The sequence below is a fragment of the Sinocyclocheilus grahami genome, unplaced genomic scaffold, assembly GCF_001515645.1.
Source record: "Sinocyclocheilus grahami isolate Dianchi unplaced genomic scaffold, SAMN03320097.WGS_v1.1 scaffold745.1, whole genome shotgun sequence".
Lineage (NCBI taxonomy): Eukaryota > Metazoa > Chordata > Actinopteri > Cypriniformes > Cyprinidae > Sinocyclocheilus > Sinocyclocheilus grahami.
Genome location: NW_015505924.1, coordinates 16,746 through 41,267, shown reverse-complemented (window position 1 = coordinate 41,267; position 24,522 = coordinate 16,746). Strand labels below are relative to the sequence as shown.

The window sequence follows — 24,522 nt, the reverse complement described above, 5'->3', positions numbered from 1 at the left end:
TGTCTGTCTGTGTGTGAAACAGGGCTCCGCTGAAGCTGCTCTGCGAGACCATGAAGCACCAGATCATCTCCCGCGCTTTCTATGGCTGTATGTATCACATCAGGCTCATGGTCTGCTGATGCACTCGTGCTCGTTCTCATGACGTGATGTGTGTGTTTTTAAGGGCTGGCGTACTGCCGTCACCTGTCCACCGTCCGCACGCACCTGTCTGCTCTGGTGAACCCCGCTATCATTGAGCCCGACATCCCCTATGATGCCAGAAGCGGTCTGTCCGCAGAAGTGTGGAAGACCTTTCTACAGGACAGCACTGTACGTGACCTTCACTATCTAGTGCACTTGATCTATAGCCTCTTGATGTTTCATAAATGTGACCCTGGACCACAAAACCAGTCATAAGTGTACATTTTTTTAAATTGAGATTTATACATCATCTGAAAGCTGAATAAATAACCTTTCCATTGATGGTTTGTTAGGATAGGACTGTTAGGATATTTGGCTGAGATACAACTATTTGAAAATTTGGTGCAAAAAAACCCCATAAATGTGACCCTGGACCACAAAACCAGTCATAAGTGTACATTTTTTTAAATTGAGATTTATACATCATCTGAAAGCTGAATAAATAATCTTTCCATTGATGGTTTGTTAGGATAGGACTGTTAGGATATTTGGCTGAGATACAACTATTTGAAAATCTGGTGCAAAAAAAACCCAAAATATTGAGAAAATTGCCTTTAAAGTTGTCCAAATGAAGTTCTTAGCAATGCATATTACTAATCAAAAATTAAGTTTTGATATATTTATGGTAGGAAATTTACAAAATATTTTCATGGAACATGATCTTTACTTAATATCCTAATGATTTTTGGCATAAAAGAAAAATCGATCATTTTGACCCATACAGTGTATTGTTGGCTATTGCTGCAAATATACCTGTGCTACTTATGACTGCTTTTGTGCTCCAGGGTCACATATGTTATCATAAAGCATATTCTGATTCTGAATAAAGCCTGTAATATGGCACTGGCTGTAATATAAGACCGCTGTGCAGGCGTACGAGGAGAAGGAGCTGCTCCGGCTGGTGTATTATGGCGGAGTGGAGCCGACTCTGCGTAAGGAGGTCTGGCCCTTCCTTCTGGGCCACTATCACTTCAGCATGAGCCTCACAGAGCGCAAAGAGGTGAGCAGAAGTCACCGTTTGATCTTTTTAGTGCGCTTCGGGTGCACGTCAGAACAGCACATGAATGAAACTTTTAACCGGCAAGGCTTTAAAACACATGCAAATAATGTACTTTTGTGATTGCGAATAATAAATATAATGTTCCGTGAGAGCAACTCTATCGCCGAGTTAACACTGAAGTGAATGTATGTGGCATTGTACATTATACTGATACGGAGGAGGTGCCAGAACTGCAGCTGATATAATGTGCGCTGTAGCACGATACTATGATATTTCTTCAAAAGCAAATCGTTGAGACATTTTAATCGTCCACGATCAAAAATCGTCATATCGCACACCCTTATGTTATCATTGACATATTGTCAAAGTTTCTAATTCTAACGTTTGGTAATATTTCTATTAGTGCTGTCCAACGATTAATCGCGATTAATAATCCCATCCAAAATAAAAGTATTTGTTTGCATAATATATGTGTGTGTTCTGTGTATATTTATTATGTATATATAAATACACACACATATGTTTTGAACATATTTACATGTCTATATTTATATTCCATGAATGAAACTTTTAACCGGCAAGGCTTTAAAACACATGCAAATAATGTACTTTTGTGATTGCGAATAATAAATATAATGTTCCGTGAGAGCAACTCTATCGCCGAGTTAACACTGAAGTGAATGTATGTGGCATTGTACATTATACTGATACGGAGGAGGTGCCAGAACTGCAGCTGATATAATGTGCGCTGTAGCACGATACTATGATATTTCTTCAAAAGCAAATCGTTGAGACATTTTAATCGTCCACGATCAAAAATCGTCATATCGCACACCCTTATGTTATCATTGACATATTGTCAAAGTTTCTAATTCTAACGTTTGGTAATATTTCTATTAGTGCTGTCCAACGATTAATCGCGATTAATAATCCCATCCAAAATAAAAGTATTTGTTTGCATAATATATGTGTGTGTTCTGTGTATATTTATTATGTATATATAAATACACACACATATGTTTTGAACATATTTACATGTCTATATTTATATTCATATAATTTATATTATAAATAAATACATTTAATATATAAAAATAAAAATTCTCTGAAATATATACATGCATGTGTGTGTATTTATATATACATAATAAATACAGTTAGTTAGTTTATCGTCCTTTCTTTTTGTATCTGTGGCAACTCTTCAGTGATCAACAACAATAATTAACAAATCCAAACATCAACAGGTTCCAACACATCACATATAAATACAACCAGCATCAAACAACATCCCTCTCACAACAACAGAATCACTGCCATAGATGTAAAATGACAACTGTGATATCACAAAAATGTATTTAACAGAGCTATACTGGATGATATAAAATATCTTTGTGCACGGGGAGTCCGTAATAATGGTACCCTGTAACTTCGACCAGATGGTAATAACTCATATTCACCACAAAGAGGATGTGATGCATCCCGAAGAATTGCATGGCTTTTCCTCACAGCTTGAAATTCACATAGTTTTATCAGACTGTGCTGTTGTTTCCCTGCAATCTTACTAGCCATATTAACAATTTTATTTAGTTTTTATTTACTACAGACATATACACCGCACACACACATATATTATGTAAACAAAAACTTTTATTTTGGATGCGATTAATCGCGATTAATCATTTGACAGTACTAATTTCTATTCAAAATCGCGATTCTCTTTTTCTAAACAATAAAATCGTAGCAAAACATTAAATTCTAATTAATCGATAAAATCTGAAAAATCGCCCAGACCTACCGACTGGTAAGCGTAACCCTGCCGTTCTCTGCAGATGGACGAGCAGGTTCGAGCCTGTTATGAGCAGACCATGAGCGAGTGGCTGGGATGTGAAGCCATCGTGCGTCAGCGGGAGAAGGAGCAGCACGCCGCCGCTCTGGCCAAATGCGCATCGGGCGCCAGCGTGGACCGTGGCTCGCGCCAGGACTCCACCATCAGCACAGACGTAAGCGCTGGCGCTCGAGTCGCCTGTACTCGTGCGCTGAGGTTTGCATGCAGGTTTACTGACTGCCGCTGTGTTTCTCTCTGCAGTCGTCTCAGAGCAGCAGCTCCGAGAAACAGAGTCACGCCGGATCACACAGCGACTCCAACAGCAGCACTCAGGTCAAAACACAACCTACCTTATATAGATCTTATTCATGCCTGCTTTAACTTCATCACAGATGCTGCTCCTAAACACAAATGAGTCAGTAGCTGTCAAACAGTATGAATACAGAGCTGTAAAATTAATGTGGCCAAAGACTATAGAAATACTTGAAAGGGACTTTGATGTGGCACAGCCGAGGTCATGTGATATTTGAATTTGGTAAGAAATGTTCGAGTTCATATTGAGATATCTAACTTTTAATTTTAATTAATATTTTTTTTATTATTGATTAATAAATGATTTAATTAAACTATTTTATTTTAATATAATCATTAATAACTATATCGATAATTATATTAAATGTAATAATTAAATTTAATTGGTTTCTTTAAAAATGTCTTAAACTTTCATAATTGTGTTAATAATAGTAATAATAACTAGGGCTGGGCAAAAAAAATAATAGATTTTTCGATATATCGTTTTTTTAAAATGTGGTTGATTCAATATCGATTCTCGAAGGCCACGAATCGATTTTTTTCAATATTTATTTCCACAAACATTGAACATAAGATGTACGTTAATCTTATTACTAGTCTAATCCACTAGATGTCACCCCCTTATTTGCCTTGTGCGATGTTACAACGGAGAGTCCGTCATTCATTCATTGCTTAAAATGGCAGATTCAGGTGCGTTCCCGACGTCAACACCACCTTCCAGGGCTCTACAGTGCGACCATTTGCATTTGCGACTGAAAACTACTGCGTGCGACTATAAAAAAATTTTTAGGAGCACCAGTGCAACTGACCTGATCATCATCATACTTGTGATTGCGCTCAGGGGAGCTTCAAATGTTTCTACGTGTTTTTGCAGCGTTGAGTAATGCATCACAGACGTATCTCACGAATCCTTTCATAAGCAAAGTGAGAGATTCATTGCGCAGTGTAGAGAGCTTCGTTGATTATAGATGTGAGATCGAGATGAACTAAGATGAGTGACAGCTTTTACAGTTTGTAAATGTGATACTGATTTAATACAATACAATACAATAAACAAGAAGTTAATATTAAGTGACTTACATTGTCTGACTGGGGACCAAAACAGTGTGGTTATCCATATTCTTCAAAATATCTTCTTTTGTGTTCAACAGAAGAAAAGAAATTCATACATGCATAAATGATGACAGAATTTTTATTTTTGGGTGAACTATCACCCAAAAGCCAGTATTAGTTTTCCTACACCGTTCATAGGCTTGCAGCCTCCATGTTACAGCTAATGCTGTGAGATTTTGTTTGTTTTGTCTTAAACATAAAATAACCTGATCCTGTTTGATCAAGGCATGCGACTGTTCTGACTTGTCCAATTTTCAGCATCAGTTTTTCATCTTGCATCAAAATTCTGTCTATTCATTTCTATGCATTTGAAATATAGAGTTGGGTTTTGTTTTATTGTACCAAAGTGTACCTAAAATAAAAAGTGTTTAATATACAGGTTTGTGGCTCATTAATTTCCTATTAAATAACCATTTGTAATCTTATTTGTATTAAATCTATATTCATTCATATAGTCGAATCGAGAATTGAAATCAAAAATCAAATCGAAATCGAAACGAATTGAGAGCTTGATAATCGAAATCGAATCGAATTGGAACATCTGAATTGATACCCAGCCCTAATAATAACAACATCATAATAATAATATAAAATCTTTCGCCATCTCTGAAATAACTTGTTTTACAGTGCATCCGGAATGTATTCACAGCGCTTCACACAAAACACTTATTTTTAATTTTTTATTATTATTGTAATCTCATGTACATAAGTATTCACAGCCTTTGCCATGACACTCAAAATTGGAGATGTTTCTACAACTCGACTGGAGCCCCTTGTGGTAAATTCAATTAATTGGACATGATTTGGAAAGGCACACACCTGTCTATATAAGGTCCCACCGTTAACAGTGCATATCAGAGCACAAACCAAGCCATGAAGTCCAAGGAATTGTCTGTAGACCTCCGAGACAGGATTGTGTCAAGGCACAGATCTGGGGAAGAGTTCCGAAAAAATTCTGCTGCATTGAAGGTTCACAGAAGCATGTAGCCTCCATTATTCATAATGGAAGAAGTTTGGAACAACCAGGACTCTTCCTAGAGCTGGTCTCCTGGCCAAACTGAGCAACTGATGGAGAAGGGTTTTGGTTAGACTGGTGACTAAGAAGCTGATGGCCACTCTAGTTGAGCTCCATGATCATATGTGCAGATGGGAGAAACCTACAGAAGGACAAACATCGCTGCAACACTCCACCGATCTGGGCTTTATGGCAGTGTGGCCAAACTCAATCTTCTCCTCAGTGAAGACACATGAAAAGAAATTTGCAAAAAAGCACCTAAAGGACCCTCAGACTGTGAGAAACAAGATTCTCTGGTCTGATGAACCTCAATTCCAAGCATTATGTTTGAAGGAAACCAGCTCTGCTCATTGCCTGCAGAGTAGCATCCCAAAAGTAAAGTGTGCTGGTAGCAGTCTCATGCTGTGGGCTGTTTTTCAGTGGCAGGGACTGGGAGACTGGTCAGGATCAAGGTAAAGATAAATGCAGCAATGTACAGAGACATACTTGATGAAACCTGCTCCAGAGCGCTCTGGACCTCAGACTGGGGCAAAGGTTCATCTTCCAACAGGGCAATGACCCTAAGCACACAGCCAAAATAAAGGAGTGGCTATGGGACAACAACTCCTTGAGTGGCCCAGCCAGAGCCCAGACTTGAACCCAATTGAACATCTCTGGAGAGATCTGAAAATGGCTGTGCACCGACGCCCCCCCATCCAATCTGATGGAGCTTGAGAGGTCCTGCAAAGAAGAATGGGAGAAACTGCTCAAAAATAGGTGTGCCAAGCTTGTAGCATCATAGACTTGAGGCTGTAATTGGTGCCAAAGGTGCTTAAACAAAGTATTGAGCAAAGGCTGTGAATACTTATGTACATGTGATTTGTTTTTTATTTTTAATAAAATATTTTAATATTTGTAATAAATTTGCAAACAAACTTCATGTTGTCATTATGGGGTGTTGTTTGTAGAATTTTGAGGAACATAATGAATTTAATCCATTTTGGAAAAAGGCTGTAACATAACAAAATGTGGAAAAAGTGAAGTGCTGTGAATACTTTCCGGATGCACTGTATCTGGTAATGTAACCAAGTTCATGTGAGCAGGGATAAAATAATGTTATAACCTTATTGTAACGGGGCTGACGAGACGTGAGACGTGCGGCTCCATATGCAAGCTTTATTGAAACGAAGACAGAGACGTGGTCATGAAACAGGCATGGGTCAGATAATGTCAGACAGGTATATGGTGGGCAAAACACAAGAATAGTCCTAGGGCTAGAGCAGGTCGACGATCGGCAGACAGAATCAAAGGGGCAAGACAAAAGGGGTGAATCCAGGGAACCAGGCGAAGATCAGAAACCGAGAAGGCTAAGGCGAATGACTAGGGCTAAGGCTAAGGAACAACCAGGACTCTTCCTAGAGCTGGTCTCCTGGCCAAACTGAGCAACTGATGGAGAAGGGCTTTGGTTAGACTGGTGACTAAGAAGCTGATGGTCACTCTAGTTGAGCTCCATGATCATATGTGCAGATGGGAGAAACCTACAGAAGGACAAACATCGCTGCAACACTCCACCGATCTGGGCTTTATGGCAGTGTGGCCAAACTCAATCTTCTCCTCAGTGAAGACACATGAAAAGAAATTTGCAAAAAAGCACCTAAAGGACCCTCAGACTGTGAGAAACAAGATTCTCTGGTCTGATGAACCTCAATTCCAAGCATTATGTTTGAAGGAAACCAGCTCTGCTCATTGCCTGCAGAGTAGCATCCCAAAAGTAAAGTGTGCTGGTAGCAGTCTCATGCTGTGGGCTGTTTTTCAGTGGCAGGGACTGGGAGACTGGTCAGGATCAAGGTAAAGATAAATGCAGCAATGTACAGAGACATACTTGATGAAACCTGCTCCAGAGCGCTCTGGACCTCAGACTGGGGCAAAGGTTCATCTTCCAACAGGGCAATGACCCTAAGCACACAGCCAAAATAAAGGAGTGGCTATGGGACAACAACTCCTTGAGTGGCCCAGCCAGAGCCCAGACTTGAACCCAATTGAACATCTCTGGAGAGATCTGAAAATGGCTGTGCACCGACGCCCCCCCATCCAATCTGATGGAGCTTGAGAGGTCCTGCAAAGAAGAATGGGAGAAACTGCTCAAAAATAGGTGTGCCAAGCTTGTAGCATCATAGACTTGAGGCTGTAATTGGTGCCAAAGGTGCTTAAACAAAGTATTGAGCAAAGGCTGTGAATACTTATGTACATGTGATTTGTTTTTTATTTTTAATAAAATATTTTAATATTTGTAATAAATTTGCAAACAAACTTCATGTTGTCATTATGGGGTGTTGTTTGTAGAATTTTGAGGAACATAATGAATTTAATCCATTTTGGAAAAAGGCTGTAACATAACAAAATGTGGAAAAAGTGAAGTGCTGTGAATACTTTCCGGATGCACTGTATCTGGTAATGTAACCAAGTTCATGTGAGCAGGGATAAAATAATGTTATAACCTTATTCAGTAATGCATGATGGGAAATGTAGTCCGGGGTGATGTGCAACAGTGTGTAGTGCGAGAGTCAATGAAATGGAAAGTTCATGGACCGGATTCGTGACACTTATATTTAATATTTCACAAATCTAATTTAATAAAACAATTTTAATTTAATAAAATAATTACATTTAATAAAATGCAATGATTTTGCAAAGGTTGTCTGACTTTCCTCCTTCTGTCTATTTCTCCTTCCGCAGGTGTTCGGCTCTGTAGACGAGGTGGACCCGATCGAATCTGAGCCCAAACCCAAAGACGAGAAGCTGCAGCCCAAAATTCCAAACGGCACTCTGCCCAACTGCACCAGTTCTCCAGACTCCGGACACCCGTCATCCCGTAACTTCTCCGTGACCTCGGTGCTCTCAGACTGCTCTCCCAGCACAGATGAGACATCCACACAAGAGTCGGGGCCCAAAACCGCAGGCCGAGAGCCACCGTCAGGAGATCAGACGGAAGAGAAGACCAAAGAGGAGCGACCAGAAAACAGCTACACTACTCAGCACACGGTCAAAGAAGATGTGGAGGTTTCACAAACAGAGTGCGTTGCCTCAGAAGCTGCGATAAAACCTTTAGAAAGTGACAAACTCCAGACTTTGAATTCAGAAGAAGAAAAACCCCAGACTTTGAATTCAGAAGAAGAAAAACCCCAGACTTTGAATGCAGAAGACGACAAACCCCAGACTTTGAATGCAGAAGATGACAAACCCCAGACTTTGAATGCAGAAGATGACAAACCCCAAACTTTGAATGCAGAAGATAAACTCCAGACTTTGAATTCAGAAGATAAACTCCAGACTTTGAATGCAAAAGACAAACCCCAGACTTTGAATGCAAAAGACAAACTCCAGACTTTGAATTCAGAAGACGACAAACCCCAGACTTTGAATGCAAATGATAAACTCCAGACTTTGAATGCAAAAGACAAACCCCAGACTTTGAATTCAGAAGATAAACTCCAGAGTTTGAATTCAGAAGAAGACAAACTCCAGACTTTGAATTCAGAAGAAGACAAACTCCAGACTTTGAATTCAGAAGAAGACAAACTCCAGACTTTGAATTCAGAAGAAGACAAACTCCAGACTTTGAATTCAGAAGAAGACAAACTCCAGACTTTGAATTCAGAAGAAGACAAACTCCAGACTTTGAATTCAGAAGAAGACAAACTCCAGACTTTGAATTCAGAAGAAGACAAACTCCAGACTTTGAATTCAGAAGAAGACAAACTCCAGACTTTGAATTCAGAAGAAGACAAACTCCAGACTTTGAATTCAGAAGAAGACAAACTCCAGACTTTGAATTCAGAAGAAGACAAACTCCAGACTTTGAATTCAGAAGAAGACAAACTCCAGACTTTGAATTCAGAAGAAGACAAACTCCAGACTTTGAATTCAGAAGAAGACAAACTCCAGACTTTGAATTCAGAAGAAGACAAACTCCAGACTTTGAATTCAGAAGAAGACAAACTCCAGACTTTGAATTCAGAAGAAGACAAACTCCAGACTTTGAATTCAGAAGAAGACAAACTCCAGACTTTGAATTCAGAAGAAGACAAACTCCAGACTTTGAATTCAGAAGAAGACAAACTCCAGACTTTGAATTCAGAAGAAGACAAACTCCAGACTTTGAATTCAGAAGAAGACAAACTCCAGACTTTGAATTCAGAAGAAGACAAACTCCAGACTTTGAATTCAGAAGAAGACAAACTCCAGACTTTGAATTCAGAAGAAGACAAACTCCAGACTTTGAATTCAGAAGAAGACAAACTCCAGACTTTGAATTCAGAAGAAGACAAACTCCAGACTTTGAATTCAGAAGAAGACAAACTCCAGACTTTGAATTCAGAAGAAGACAAACTCCAGACTTTGAATTCAGAAGAAGACAAACTCCAGACTTTGAATTCAGAAGAAGACAAACTCCAGACTTTGAATTCAGAAGAAGACAAACTCCAGACTTTGAATTCAGAAGAAGACAAACTCCAGACTTTGAATTCAGAAGAAGACAAACTCCAGACTTTGAATTCAGAAGAAGACAAACTCCAGACTTTGAATTCAGAAGAAGACAAACTCCAGACTTTGAATTCAGAAGAAGACAAACTCCAGACTTTGAATTCAGAAGAAGACAAACTCCAGACTTTGAATTCAGAAGAAGACAAACTCCAGACTTTGAATTCAGAAGAAGACAAACTCCAGACTTTGAATTCAGAAGAAGACAAACTCCAGACTTTGAATTCAGAAGAAGACAAACTCCAGACTTTGAATTCAGAAGAAGACAAACTCCAGACTTTGAATTCAGAAGAAGACAAACTCCAGACTTTGAATTCAGAAGAAGACAAACTCCAGACTTTGAATTCAGAAGAAGACAAACTCCAGACTTTGAATTCAGAAGAAGACAAACTCCAGACTTTGAATTCAGAAGAAGACAAACTCCAGACTTTGAATTCCAGACTTTGAATGCAAAAGACAAACCCCAGACTTTGAATTCAGAAGATAAACTCCAGAGTTTGAATTCAGAAGAAGACAAACTCCAGACTTTGAATTCAGAAGAAGACAAACTCCAGACTTTGAATTCAGAAGAAGACAAACTCCAGACTTTGAATTCAGAAGAAGACAAACTCCAGACTTTGAATTCAGAAGAAACATCTAAGACAGAAATGCATGAGGCGGCAGATTCAGAGGATGTTGCAAACTCAAAAAAAAACGCAACTGATTTGTCTGAAAGAGAAACTAAAATGCAAAACAGTGCTGGAAAATCTGAACAAAAGGACATGAATGAATCACAACAGGATCCTGTTGAAGAAACCACCAAATCCTCAGAGTCAAAAGAGGTTGAGATTAAAGATCCAGGACATGCGTCTTCTCCGTCTGGAGAAGAAAACCCCAAATCAAAAGCAGACCCAGAAGCGTATATGAAAATGGATGAAGGCCAAGATGCCAAATCTGATCCACAGCAGTCGCTGGACGTTACAAAAATCTCTCAAATGGATGAAAACAAACCTGAATGTTTATCTGAAGCACAGACTATAATACGAACACCGAATGAAGCCATCAGTGCGCCGCAAACGATCGGCTGGGATGCCGGTCGATCCATAATCAAACAGATCACCGAATCAGAGTCGGAGAGCTGCGGCCCCATCACCTCCTTATCGAAACAATCTCCGGACATGTCTGACGACTCGCCCTCGGCGCTGGAAATGGAGGAGATTGCTTCGTCTGTGGTTTATATGTCCTTGGAAAGCAGCGTGTCCAGGACGCCTCTGACTTTGGCTCGTCCCGTGGCGCCTGCTCTGGAGCTCTGCATGGAGCCGAGTATCAACACCAGTCCGGAGGGAACAGACTCGGCGCTCTCCGAGGAGGAACCGGAGATGGGCAACTCATCCCCCAAACCAGACTCTCTAGCCGTCACAGGAGACAAGAACGACATCGCGTCTCCAGTGTCGTCTATTGGGACCACCTACTCGGTATATCACCAAAAACATAATCAGTTTAAAGGGGTCATCGGATGCCCATTTTCCACAAGTTGATATGATTCATTAGGGTCTTAATGGAAAGTCTATAAGATACTTTGGTTAAAATTTCTCAATGTTAGTGTAAAACAACACCCTTTTTACCTTGTCAAAAACAGCTCTGTTTACAGCGACCCGTTTCGGTGCCTGTCCCTTTAAATGCTAATGAGCTCTGCTGACACCGCCCCTCTCTTTGTGGGGTGACGTGCAGTTCTCTGCGAGACGGTAAACTTTAGCCGCATTCATCATGAAACTTGCACATTATTAGGAAAGGCGATTTGCAAAGATTCTTAAAAAAACATTCTGTAGGTGAACCAGGATCACGAATGATTCGCGCGAACATAGACACATTTAGGTAGATCGGGGGACTCATTCCCTTCAAAAACAGTAATCCACTGCGTCTTCAGCGGCTCAGATGTCGGGAGTAAATGACGACTGCTATGTTCATTATTACATCCAACAACAAATCACCTCAGTCTCTTAGGAGAGACATTCTTGTCTACATCTGATCCAGCGTCGAAACAATGGCGGACTGTTCACAGCTCACTCAGGGTGGGTCTAAGGTAAAGCACTAGTGTCAATCAACAATCGTGGGCGGGGCCTGGGTTTGTGTGACATCACAAAGCCAAGAAACTGAGAACGGCTTGATTTGAGAAAGGAGTTAGTTATTGGGGGGAAAAAAAGGGAAAAAAAACACTGGGTGGATTTTTATCATTATAGGGTGGTTGTGTACACACTGCCAAGACACATTTCAGTTCAAACAACTTGTAAAAGTGAATTTTTCATCTGATGACCCCTTTAAAGGGATTGTTTAAAAAGAGAGCCTTCTATAAAAAATATCATTATTTAATTTTTTTGTGTATAGTGTAGTTTTAGGACTTCTATTTTAAAGGACAAGATAAGGATAAGGACGGATGAATAGATAAATAGGATAAAAGGGTGGGTAAATAAGTTAGATAAATCATTAAATACATTTATTTGTTTATTTATTTTTTAGTTTAGTAGTAGTTTAGTTTAGTGTATAGTATATTATAGTATAGTATAGTATATAGAGTAGTCTCATTTTTGTGTATAGTGTAGTTTTAGGACTTCTATTTTAAAGGTCAAGATAAGGATAAGGACGAATGGATAAATAGGATAAAAGTATGGATAAATAATAAATAAATCATTAAATAATTTTTAGTTTTTTTTTAGTTTAGTAGTAGTAGTTTAGTTTAGTGTATAGTATAGTATATTTTTTGTGTATATTGTAGTTTAGGACTTTTATTTTAAAGGTCAGGATAAATAATAAATCATTAAATACATTTTTAATTTATTTAAAAATATATTTTAATATTTTTTATTTATTTATTAGTTTACTTTATAAATTGGAAATGAAAACTTCATGGTAAAACAAATTATGTATTTAGTTTAGTTTATGACTGTCAAGATCAGTGGTACCTTAAAATAAAATAAAATAACAAAAAATGAAATATTCTAATTTTTTTAAAATAAATACATTTAATTAAATAAGTACTAGTTTAGTTTAGCTTATGACTTCCGTTGCCAAGGTCAATGGGACCTTAAAATAAAATAAATATTTATTTAATAAATATTATTATTTTAGTTTACTGTTTTTTTACTCTTTGATACTGGTAAATAAACACAAACATACCATGTCTTTTTTGTGTGTGAATTTGGTTCTATTTTTGATTATTCTGTTTTTCCTTTGGTTAAATAGAGGATAATAAATAAATGTTTTGTTTTATGTTTTGTGACAAGACAGCAAAACTCCAAAAAAGCATAATGAAAGTAGCTAATATGACTTGTGTACTATATTTCAAGTCTTCTGAAATCATACAGTAGCTTTATGTGAGGCACAGACCCAAACTTAATTTATTTTTGCACTCCTTTAAACGTGTTAAACATCTTATTTTGTGTTCCACTAAAGATAGAAAGTCAAAGGATTCGGCTCATTTCTGGTTGTACTGTTCCTATGAAAGTGTGTGTGTGTGATCTTCAAAGATTTATTTTGTCTTCTCGTTTCTTTTGCAGCAGGAGCTGGTGGACCTTTACACACTTAATCTGCACCGCATTGACAAAGACGTCCATCGATGTGACAGAAACTACTGGTATTTCACCCCGGAAAACCTGGAGAAACTGCGCAACATCATGTGCAGGTAAAATAAAGCTGATCTTATATTTTAGTTTATATTCTGTGTGTAATGGTCTCTTAAGTTTCTTCTGCTCATCAAGGCTGCATTTATTTGTTTAAAATGTACAGTAAAAACTGTGAAATATTATTACAATTTAAATGAGCTATTTTCTATGTGAATATATTATAACATGTAATTTATTTCTGTGATCAAAGCTGGATTTTCAGCATCATTACTGCAGTCTTCAGTGTCACATGATCTTCAGAAATCAGTATAATATGCGGATTTGCTGCTCGAGAAACATTTCTGATTATCATCAATGTTGAAAACAGTTGTGCTGCTGAATATGTTTGTGGAAACCGTGATACATTTTATTTTTCAGGATTCACAGATGAATAGAAAGTTCAAAACAACAGCATGTATTTGAAATGGAATTTTTTGTAACATTATAAATATTTTTACTGTCACTTTTGATGCATTTTTGTTGAATATAATGTATAATTTTTCCAAATCTAAAAGTAAGTGGAGTAAGTGAATCTTACAGTGTTTTTTTTGTGCGTTAAGTTACGTTTGGCAGCACCTTGACATTGGATACGTCCAGGGAATGTGTGACTTACTCGCGCCCCTGCTGGTCATCCTGGATGATGGTACGTTAACTCTGCGTTTTACCTTATTTACTCCATTAACCCCTACTGTGCATTGTCTGAATATAAAAATTAATAATTATTTTTGCCTCTGAAATATGATTGGACAAATACAGTATATAACTTGATGGGACAATTATTTATTGTGAATATTACCAAAAGATCTCTAATCTTAAGCACCGATTCAACTCGTCAGTTCATTAGTAGAGACTTTAAGACCTGAAGTGGGTCAGAAAAGGTGAAGGAGAGTTGAGAGAAAATACGATGATTGTTTCAAGTTCACTTAAATTAGAAGTTTTTTTTTTTTTTAAGTCTAATAAATGTTACAATTGCTAGCTCTTGATTATACTGCAGTGTTGAATGGCTATAGTCAGTGATTAAATATTATTGGGGAAAAAAAACTATTTCATAAAGACAGCAGTAGTATTGGTATCAGTGTCACTGGCCTTCAGTTATAAAAAAAGATGCCATTAAACAATTATTAAAAATATACTGTATTTATGTTGTTTGTGCATTAATTTGAATGTGAAATTATTGCAATATAAAAGTATATTAAAAACGTTAATATTAGGTGGGATTAATCGCGATGAATTTCAGAAAAAAAGTGTGATTAATTAGTTATTTTTTTAATCAATTGACAGCACTATTAAAAATACACTGTCTTTGTTGTTTGTGCATTAATTTGAAGATTGAATTTGAAATTATTGCAATATAAAAGTATATTTAAAAACTAATGTAAGGTGGGATTAATCGAGATTAATTTCAGAAAAAAAGTGTGATTAATTAGTTATTTTTTTAATCAATTGACAGCTCTATTAAAAATATACTGTCTTTGCTGTTTGTGCATTCATTTTAAGATTGAATGTGAAATTGCAATATAAAAGTATATTTAAAAACTTTAATGTAAAGTGGGATTAATCACGATTAATTTCAGAAACATGTGCGGTTAACTAGTTAATTTTTTTAATTGATTGACAGCATTACTTTGTGATACTAGTGATTTTAAACTAAAAAGTATATTTAAAAACTAATGTAAGGTGGGATTAATCGAGATTAATTTCAGAAAAAAAGTGTGATTAATTAGTTATTTTTTTAATCAATTGACAGCTCTATTAAAAATATACTGTCTTTGCTGTTTGTGCATTCATTTTAAGATTGAATGTGAAATTGCAATATAAAAGTATATTTAAAAACTTTAATGTAAGGTGGGATTAATCACGATTAATTTCAGAAACATGTGCGGTTAACTAGTTAATTTTTTAATTGATTGACAGCACTACTTTGTGATACTAGTGATTTTAAACTAAAGCAATAAGCCTCTTTTATATTGCCAAGTGATTATTTGTTTCTGATTGATCTTTGACTGTAACTCAGAGGCCATGGCCTTCAGCTGCTTCACTGAGCTCATGAAACGAATGAACCAGAACTTCCCTCACGGAGGAGCCATGGACACACACTTCGCCAACATGCGCTCCCTCATCCAGGTTTACTTATTAAACACACATTATTAAACACATTCTGCTGATGTTTTGGACTTTGTGTGTGTGTGTGTGTGTGTGTGTCTCATGTCATGATTCGGTCACACCTCTTCAGATTCTGGACTCGGAGCTGTTCGAGCTGATGCAGCAGAACGGCGATTACACACACTTCTACTTCTGCTACCGCTGGTTCCTCCTGGACTTCAAGAGAGGCGAGCGCACTGCAAAAACCTCATTTTGCATCTCGTTTATACTGCAAAAAACAAAAATGCAAATAAATATTACATGCCAACTAAATAAATATTAAATCATAAACAAATAAATACAGCAAGTAAGCACACAGCGGTGATTCATTACTTAAAGAATCCACGGTTTTAAACAAATCAAGTGAGTCAATGTTTCATTCATAATGACAGTCGGTTGCTTCGTTTCTGAATTGATCAGCCGTTTAAATGAATGACTCCATGACTCGCTCATTAAGAAAATGATTTGCCGCCACCTATTGGAGGCTTTACTTTCATATTTAGAGTATCATTTTCTTTTTAAAAGTCATTTTATATTTCAGTATTCAATGCACCTGCATTTTGCGTTTTGGACTTTTGTTGAATAACTAAAGAATCGGCTAAAAACGCATCTCTTCCATCTTTATTTGACCCTCTAATTCTAGCACTCTATTTTAATTCTATTCTTTAAAAAAAAAGGCCCCTTTTAGACTTGCACTCTATTCATTTACTAACTGCTTGTTTTCTTTAAAAAAAATAAATTCTCTATTCTCTAAAAATGCTCTATTCTTTTTCTGTTCCGTCTGTTTGCTTTTTATTTATTATATAATTTAAAATAAAAGCCCTTGCTACGTGTACTGCGTTAAGCCAACTGAGACTTGTTGCAGCACTTGCATATCATTGCTCTTTTGTTAGTTTTGATTGCTTTGTCCTCATTTGTAAGTTGCTTTGGATAAAAGCGTCTGCTAAATGATATGCAGTCATATATTTTGTAATTAAAGATTTTATAAAAATATAGTGTTAAAATATCTCGTCTTGTTCTCGTGAACACAATATTGTGTGAGCGAGTAGGGCAGAGTAAAAATATTGGTTCCTCGAATTTTAATCTATTTGCATTTTTACAAAACGATATTGATTCTTAAATCCCAAGAATCCATTAGTCTAGCCTGTTTTCAGTTAATAAACTGAACACTGTAGCGCACATCCCATCCAATCAATCTCAATAAGCATTGTGCTTAGTTACTTTTGATATGAAACAAAGCCTCCGATTTCAAATTCTGTACATTTTATTACAATATTCAAACAATAAATGCCATTTTGGTGCTGTTTGTGGAGTGACAGATCGCTGTAGTGCGCGTGAACTGATTACAGGACAAAATAAACATGAATAAACATTCGAAGGTGTGGTAAAAGAAAGAGTATGTAATCACTCAATCGGTGTTTCAACCGCACAAAGATGTCAAAATAACAGCTTGTAAACAATGTCTCACGTAATGTCACATTACCATAAAAACATATCCAGTGACCATAAACTCATTAGTCAGCTAGAAAAATTAACTCTAGAGAGGAGCATTTTGCTAAATAGATGCACTATATAACATATTCATTATAATTTTTACTGTTCTTCAATGTATAATTTATGTTGAAATAAATAAAGCCACCATTTAAGTGTTTATATTTCACAAAACTAATTGGAGTAGAAATATAATTGTGTAATTGTAGAGTTAATATTATAACTTTATTATAAAACTTCATCGAGTGTAATTTAAGTGTTTGTATACAAATCAGCTAATTTTAACCTTTAATATGATAGTAATGTAGCACCAGCTGACTCATGTACAGTATATTGACCGACAAATGAGGACAAAGCAATCAAAATCAGCAAAAGAGCAATGATATGCAAGTGCTATATAACAAGTCTGTTAGTTTAACGCAGTACACATAGCAAGGTTTTTTTTCCCCGTTAACTGTATAATAAATAAAAAGAAAAACTAATAGATAGAATTAAAAAAGAATAGAGAAGCTAGTGTGTTTTTTTTTTATAGAGAGGAGCATTTTGCTAAATAGATGCACTATATAACATATTCATTATAATTTTTACTGTTCTTCAATGTATAATTTATGTTGAAATAAATAAAGCCACCATTTAAGTGTTTATATTTCACAAAACTAATTGGAGTAGAAATATAATTGTGTAATTGTAGAGTTAATATTATAACTTTATTATAAAACTTCATCGAGTGTAATTTAAGTGTTTGTATACAAATCAGCTAATTTTAACCTTTAATATGATAGTAATGTAGCACCAGCTGACTCATGTACAGTATATTGACCGACAAATGAGGACAAAGCAATCAAAATCAGCAAAAGAGCAATGATATGCAAGTGCTATATAACAAGTCTCAGTTAGTTTAACGCAGTACACATAGCAAGGTTTTTTTTCCCCGTTAACTGTATAATAAATAAAAAGAAAAACTAATAGATAGAATTAAAAAAGAATAGAGAAGCTAGTGTGTTTTTTTTTTAAAGAAAACAAGCAATTAGTAAATGAAAAGAGTGCAAGTCTAAAAGGGACAAGTTTTTTTTTAAAGAACAGAATTAGAATAGAGTGCTAGAGTTAGAACGTCAAATAATGATAGATGTGTTTTTAGCCGATTCTTGAAGATGCTCGTATGGAGTTGGAAACACCTGACGATGCTGCTGCAGTCAGAGTGAGTGAGTGCTGTTGTTCATCTTTCTTGCAGAAATGGTGTACGACGACGTGTTCTCGGTGTGGGAGACCATCTGGGCCGCACGGTTCGCCTCCTCGGAGCACTTCGTGCTGTTTATCACGCTGGCGCTGGTGGAGCTGTACCGCGACATCATCCTGGAGAACAACATGGACTTCACAGACATCATCAAGTTCTTCAACGGTGAGCTGACTGACCAATCACTGAGCAGTAGGGCTGGCCGATTTTTCTGATTTTATCGATTAATTCCAATGTAATGTTTTGCCACGATTTAATTTTTTAGAAATCACAATATGCCGGTGATTACAGTAAAGAGAAAAGAACGATCCAGCCGCACGTCGGCGCACGTGATTAACCGCTCATGTGTGACGCGCTCATATCACACAGAACATGCTTTTGTATTAATAAAGATGCGACGCGGCAGTGGAAGAGGAAAACATGCAAGAAGATGGGAGTGAACTTCTTTTAACGTGAGCGGTGTGTTGTTAGAAAGCCGTTTCATGCAAGACACGCGAGCGCAAGAGTCAAACACGTCCATGTTTCACAGAAAAACAATGGAAAAGCAGCGCAATCGAATTAAAAACCTGTAAAGAACTACTACTGTATGTCTGATATTTCATGTTTGCATCACAGCGACAGACTGAAAGCTGCTGTTCTTTGTTTTTACAGAACATTTATAGTTAATAATAGTCTACTGGTGTTATACCTTCAGTCATTTTGAATTTGAATTACCTTGACTTTTGAGATTTTTTGTTAAAGCATCTTCCTCGTATTATTGCTGAACACATAATATGTGTAAGACAAGTTTGTACAATTAGTTGTAGTTCATGCGTCTTTTCTGCAAAGATATTTAACAAGTGATTTGCTTAACATTTACATCATGTTGACATCTTCATGTGTGCTGCACTCGGAATAGAATTTTCTTTAACTAGAGGGTTAATAAAGAAAGTTACTTGAATCATGTTGTAGTTACATTTACAAGTTGACTAGTTAAAAATCGGTCAATTTTGCCATATCGCCCAGCCCTACTGAGCAGCCATGCAGAATCAGAGCCGCTGTGATGTTGTCCTTTGTGTCTTGATCTAGAAATGGCTGAGCATCACGACGTCCCGAAGCTGCTGCTCATGGCCCGAGAGCTGGTGAACAAGGTCCAGATCCTGATTGAGAACAAGTGAACAGACTTCCATTAGCAATCTGAAGACGCTCAGTGTCATTAAACAAACCCTCAGCTCAAGTAAATGCCAAACTAGTGTTGTTTTCATCTGCCCAGACTTAATATTATTATATTTTAGATTAATTTATAGCGAATGCATATTGAAATAGGAAGTTGGGGGCGGGACAAATCGCTCATCTGATCGGCCAAAAATGCATAACATTTTAGTTATGGACTCAAAGCTAAACTAATTTTAATTTCATGTAGTCGGTAAGAGTAAACATGACTGAGAATATATAAGAGATGAAGAGAGATATTATAGTAAAAAATTTAGGATACTCTGAGAATAGTTTTATACGAGGTCGTGGCTATGAAATATATAAAGATGATCTATGAATGGCAGGGATGGCGTGCACCCTTTCTAAGACAGATTTTCTAAAAGCACAAAGTATTAAAAAATAATGCTGTATATTTATTTATTTTTTTAAACGTGTGAAAATTAAGACAATTATTATTGCAGATGTTTCGCATACACACGTCACGTCATGATGTTTGCACAGAAAAAGAGAAGGCACCTGTTTGCGTCGGTGAAGAAAGTGATTTGTGTGTCATTTTCAGCTGATTGGGAGAATCTCGCCTCATATTTCACCTCTAAATACAAAGGAAAAAATGAGAAATGTTAATTGCATTCTATTTTTAGGACCATTAACGCGTTTGAATATTTGTGAAAATTTAGTTAATCATTATTGTAATGCGTTTTTTTGTTTTGTTTATAAAGTAAATGATGTAGAATAAATATTACCATGATATATGTATGTGTGTGTGTGTGTGTGTATATATATATATATATATATTATTTTTGTTGCATTACAGTGAAGAATTTTTATTTATTTATTTGGCAGTAAATTGTGCTTAATGACATGAAATGGTCTTAAAAATAGGCAGATTTTTCTTTTTTTCTCTCTCATATTTCACCTCTAAATACAAAGGGAAAAAAAACATTTAAATTTGCATTCCATTTTTAGGACCATCAACCCTCTACGGACACCTTGGCAATTGAATCGCTAGTAAATTTTTTTGTTTACTTGCCAGACTGATGTACCATATATGCATGTACAAAAACGAGGAAAAACTAACAATAATACTGATAAGATAATAATAATAATTAGAATTCTACTAATAAAGAACAATATAAAATGCACTAAGGATTAACGAGCTGCTGGATTCATGAATATTAATCAGGTTGCGTGTGTTCGCTCGAATTGATACGCTGAAATCAAGGAAAACCCGGCAGTTCTTAAAAGCTGAAGAATTCCAAAAGGAACTCCGTTATTTTGACAGGAAAATACAACAAAGAATATCGTTTACATGTAGCGCGTCAATTCTGCATGGTGTGTAAGACTCTCTCTCTCTGTCTGTCTGTGTGTGTGCGTGTGTGTGTGTGTATTGAATCGCTAGTAAATTTTTTTGTTTACTTGCCAGACTGATGTACCATATATGCATGTACAAAAACGAGGAAAAACTAACAATAATACTGATAAGATAATAATAATAATTAGAATTCTACTAATAAAGAACAATATAAAATGCACTAAGGATTAACGAGCTGCTGGATTCATGAATATTAATCAGGTTGCGTGTGTTCGCTCGAATTGATACGCTGAAATCAAGGAAAACCCGGCAGTTCTTAAAAGCTGAAGAATTCCAAAAGGAACTCCGTTATTTTGACAGGAAAATACAACACGTTTACACGTTTACATGTAGCGCGTCAATTCTGCATGGTGTAAAACTCTCTCTCTGTCTGTCTGTGTGTGTGTGTGTGTGTGTGTGTGTGTGAGAGAGAGAGAGACAAAGCGGCGGCGAGTCGTGCGCCTTCACACTAGAGTTTACGGTGCGTCAAATACAGGTGCGCTGCGCATCCATTCAGATGAAACGGAAAAAAGCACAGATCGCTTGAAGAGTGAAACTCTGAAGCACTCAAGAGTAAAAATATATCTGTGCTTAACTTATACTTAGCGTCCAACTCACACACTGGCGAGGAAAATCTGAGAATTGATTAGCCATTGGCTAATATTAGACATCATTTAGTCGCCCAGAGTGAAGACTTAGCGAGTGATTTACTCGCAATGTAGAGGGTTGACCATTAATATTTTTGCATGTTGACAATTTTTGTAAATCATTATTGTAATAAATATTTAATTTAAATGATCAAAAGAATTAACACTACCATGACATGCATGTATATGTGTGTGTGTATTGCCACATTACAGTAATAAACATTAGATTTTATTTATTTGGTGATAAAATGTGCGTACTTGTCAAGAAATGGTCTTAAAAATAGGCTGAATTTGCTTTTTTCCCTCATATTTCACTTTTAAATACAATGAAAAAAATTTGCATTCTATTTTTAGGACCGTTTAGATTTTTGCATGTTTGTTTGCATATCATTATTGTAATGTATTATGTAAATGTCACATTAGATTGAATGAAAATGAGATGTTATTTATTTATTTGACAGGGTTTGAATGTCATGAAATGGTCTTAAAAATAGGCTGAATTTCCTTTATGCAAAATAAAAATAAAAAGGGGTGAAATGTGAGCCGCATGTTTTCATCACTCAGATAAGCTGTTGAGCTGCTACACAATGACAGTACCTCACTCAGTGAAGCTTCTTTACTGTAAAAACAATCGAACACCAGACAGCGTTTCATTCGTATTGATCTTTTTGCCTTAAGTTTCTCTGTTCAGGGATGTGTGTGCTGATGTTCACGTATATCTGCCATATAGACGTGTGCGTGTGTACAGATGTGCTCTTCTACCAGCAGCCAAACTTTTGTAAGGTGTCCCGAACTTCTAGCACTTGTTGGATCTGATGTGATTGTAGTAACCTGCTGTAATCGAGAGCGATCGGTTGACGTGCCAGTGTTATCGACACTAACTCCCCATCATATCATCTCTCTGTATGTATCGCTGTTTATGCCCTGTAACATTAGCTTACACAGAACGGCGCTGTATGTAGCTCATAATATAATATCTACAAATGTTGGCCGTGTGAATTGTAAAAACCTCTTCTGATCGATGTATTCGGCTCACAGCCTCACTACTGACAACGACAGACACTAAAGATTTGTTGAAACTGTATTGGAAACCTATATATTTTTATTGTCATCTGTGAAACTACATAGTATATTGTGTGTGCTGCATATGATATCTGTATTATAATATTTAATAAATGTATGTGTTGACTGTTTTTCTGGTGAATCGTGCTTTAACTGCTGGGAAAATACGTACTGTATATATATACACACACACACACACACATGTATATTTGATGTTTACATTATGTGCACTATATAAGTGCCTTTGTACAGACAATATTACAAACATCTAAACATGTAATCAAAAATACAACATTTAATAATCAACCTATAATGAAATACAGAGCAAGATACAAATTACATTATCATGCATAACATAACTGCATGAAAAAGATCTAATTAATAAAAATGTTTAAAAAAAAATACAAATGTGCATTAACATGAGGCATCTTACATTTTTTTTTATATGTTATTAATTTGTATTATTTTGCGAAGAATGAAATGCTTCCAGAGGCGGACAGTAACTAAGTAAATTTACTTGAGTATTGACTCTTGTAGGGCTACATGAAGTGATTTCCCCGCATTTTTTGAACACTGACCAGCTGCAAATGTGATATTTATTTACAACAATTCAATAAGAAGTTAATATTGTGGTTTATATTAGACACGATATTGTCTGATTTTGCTCAATTGTTTAAGTGAAAATATTAGCTATAAAGCCACAGAAGAACTGTTGTGCGTCTCCTAATAAAACACAAAAGGTGTTGGACTTGAAGCAGCACTGCAGACCGTTCTGTGCGTGACATCAAAGTGCAGCGAGAGCGATTAGACAGCATTTTTACTATTTTTGTTGTGATGTCAAAGAAGTCTTGCTGTTTTGTATTTTTGTTAAAGCAGTGTTGCTGTTGTAAAGTTATACAGCTACAGTTGTGCTGCTGGGTTTTAAAGCAGGCTTGATTTTTAATCAGTCTGTATTTACAGCAATTTCACTGTCCACTCTGTTCAAATGTGGATGAATGGCTACACACAGATGTGTCCAGAGCTGTGTGAGATCACTACCATCCTGCTTTTGTGGTGGTAGCTAGGGGTGTTAAATAATAATAATTATTATTATTTTTTCCCCATAGGTTTTTAACATTCTAAAAGCTCTTTATTCCAAAGATACTACAAGCTAGTCAGTGTATTCAGCAGGTGTAATGTATTGTAAGTTGCTTCAGAATTATTGCAAGTATTACAACAACAATAAAACAGTGCATTGACATAAAAAAGGAAATTTACTTTTGGTACTTAAGTACTTTTAAAAGCAAGTACTTCTGTACTTTTACTTAAGTAAAAATCTGTCTTTACAACTTTTACTTGTAATGGAGTCATACTTGACCAGCAGTATCAAGTAATGGAGTTGTGTACTTTGTCCGCCTCTGAATACTTCTAGCCTACTTCAGTAAATATACATTTTCAGCACATCTCTATTTTATTTATTTATTTAATTATTTATTGTACAGAATGAAATGATTCTTCTTTAGTAAATATTGTCCTTAATTACCATTTTCCTGTTTTTATTAACTGTATTCTAATTTATTATTATTATTATTATTGTGAAGAAAGAAATGGTTATTGACTAATTACTTTATGTATTATTATTATTATTGTAAAGAAGGAGACTTCTTGTATTATTTATTTATTTAATAAAGAAGTAAATGTTGGCTTTCAGCACTTTCCTATTTTATTTGTATAACACAGAACAGTCTAGAACAAAAACATTTCCCTCTTTTGTCCTCTTTGTGTTTTACTGACACACACACACACACACACACACACACA

The 24,522-nt window shown here is 36.2% G+C and overlaps 1 protein-coding gene across 1 annotated transcript in view; it reads left to right on the top strand.

Moving 5' to 3' along the window:
- Positions 1-20,410, top strand: part of sgsm1b (small G protein signaling modulator 1b) — a 35,846-nt gene extending 15,436 nt beyond the window's left edge. The window contains 13 exon segments of the mRNA XM_016245085.1: positions 23-87; positions 164-309; positions 1,052-1,180; positions 3,010-3,180; positions 3,267-3,338; positions 8,161-8,955; positions 10,515-11,417; positions 13,497-13,621; positions 14,162-14,244; positions 15,616-15,725; positions 15,835-15,931; positions 18,466-18,633; positions 19,537-20,410. Coding sequence (XP_016100571.1) covers positions 23-87; positions 164-309; positions 1,052-1,180; positions 3,010-3,180; positions 3,267-3,338; positions 8,161-8,955; positions 10,515-11,417; positions 13,497-13,621; positions 14,162-14,244; positions 15,616-15,725; positions 15,835-15,931; positions 18,466-18,633; positions 19,537-19,625 — 2,953 coding nt within the window. The 3' untranslated portion in view covers positions 19,626-20,410.
- Positions 20,411-24,522: the final 4,112 nt, after the last annotated feature.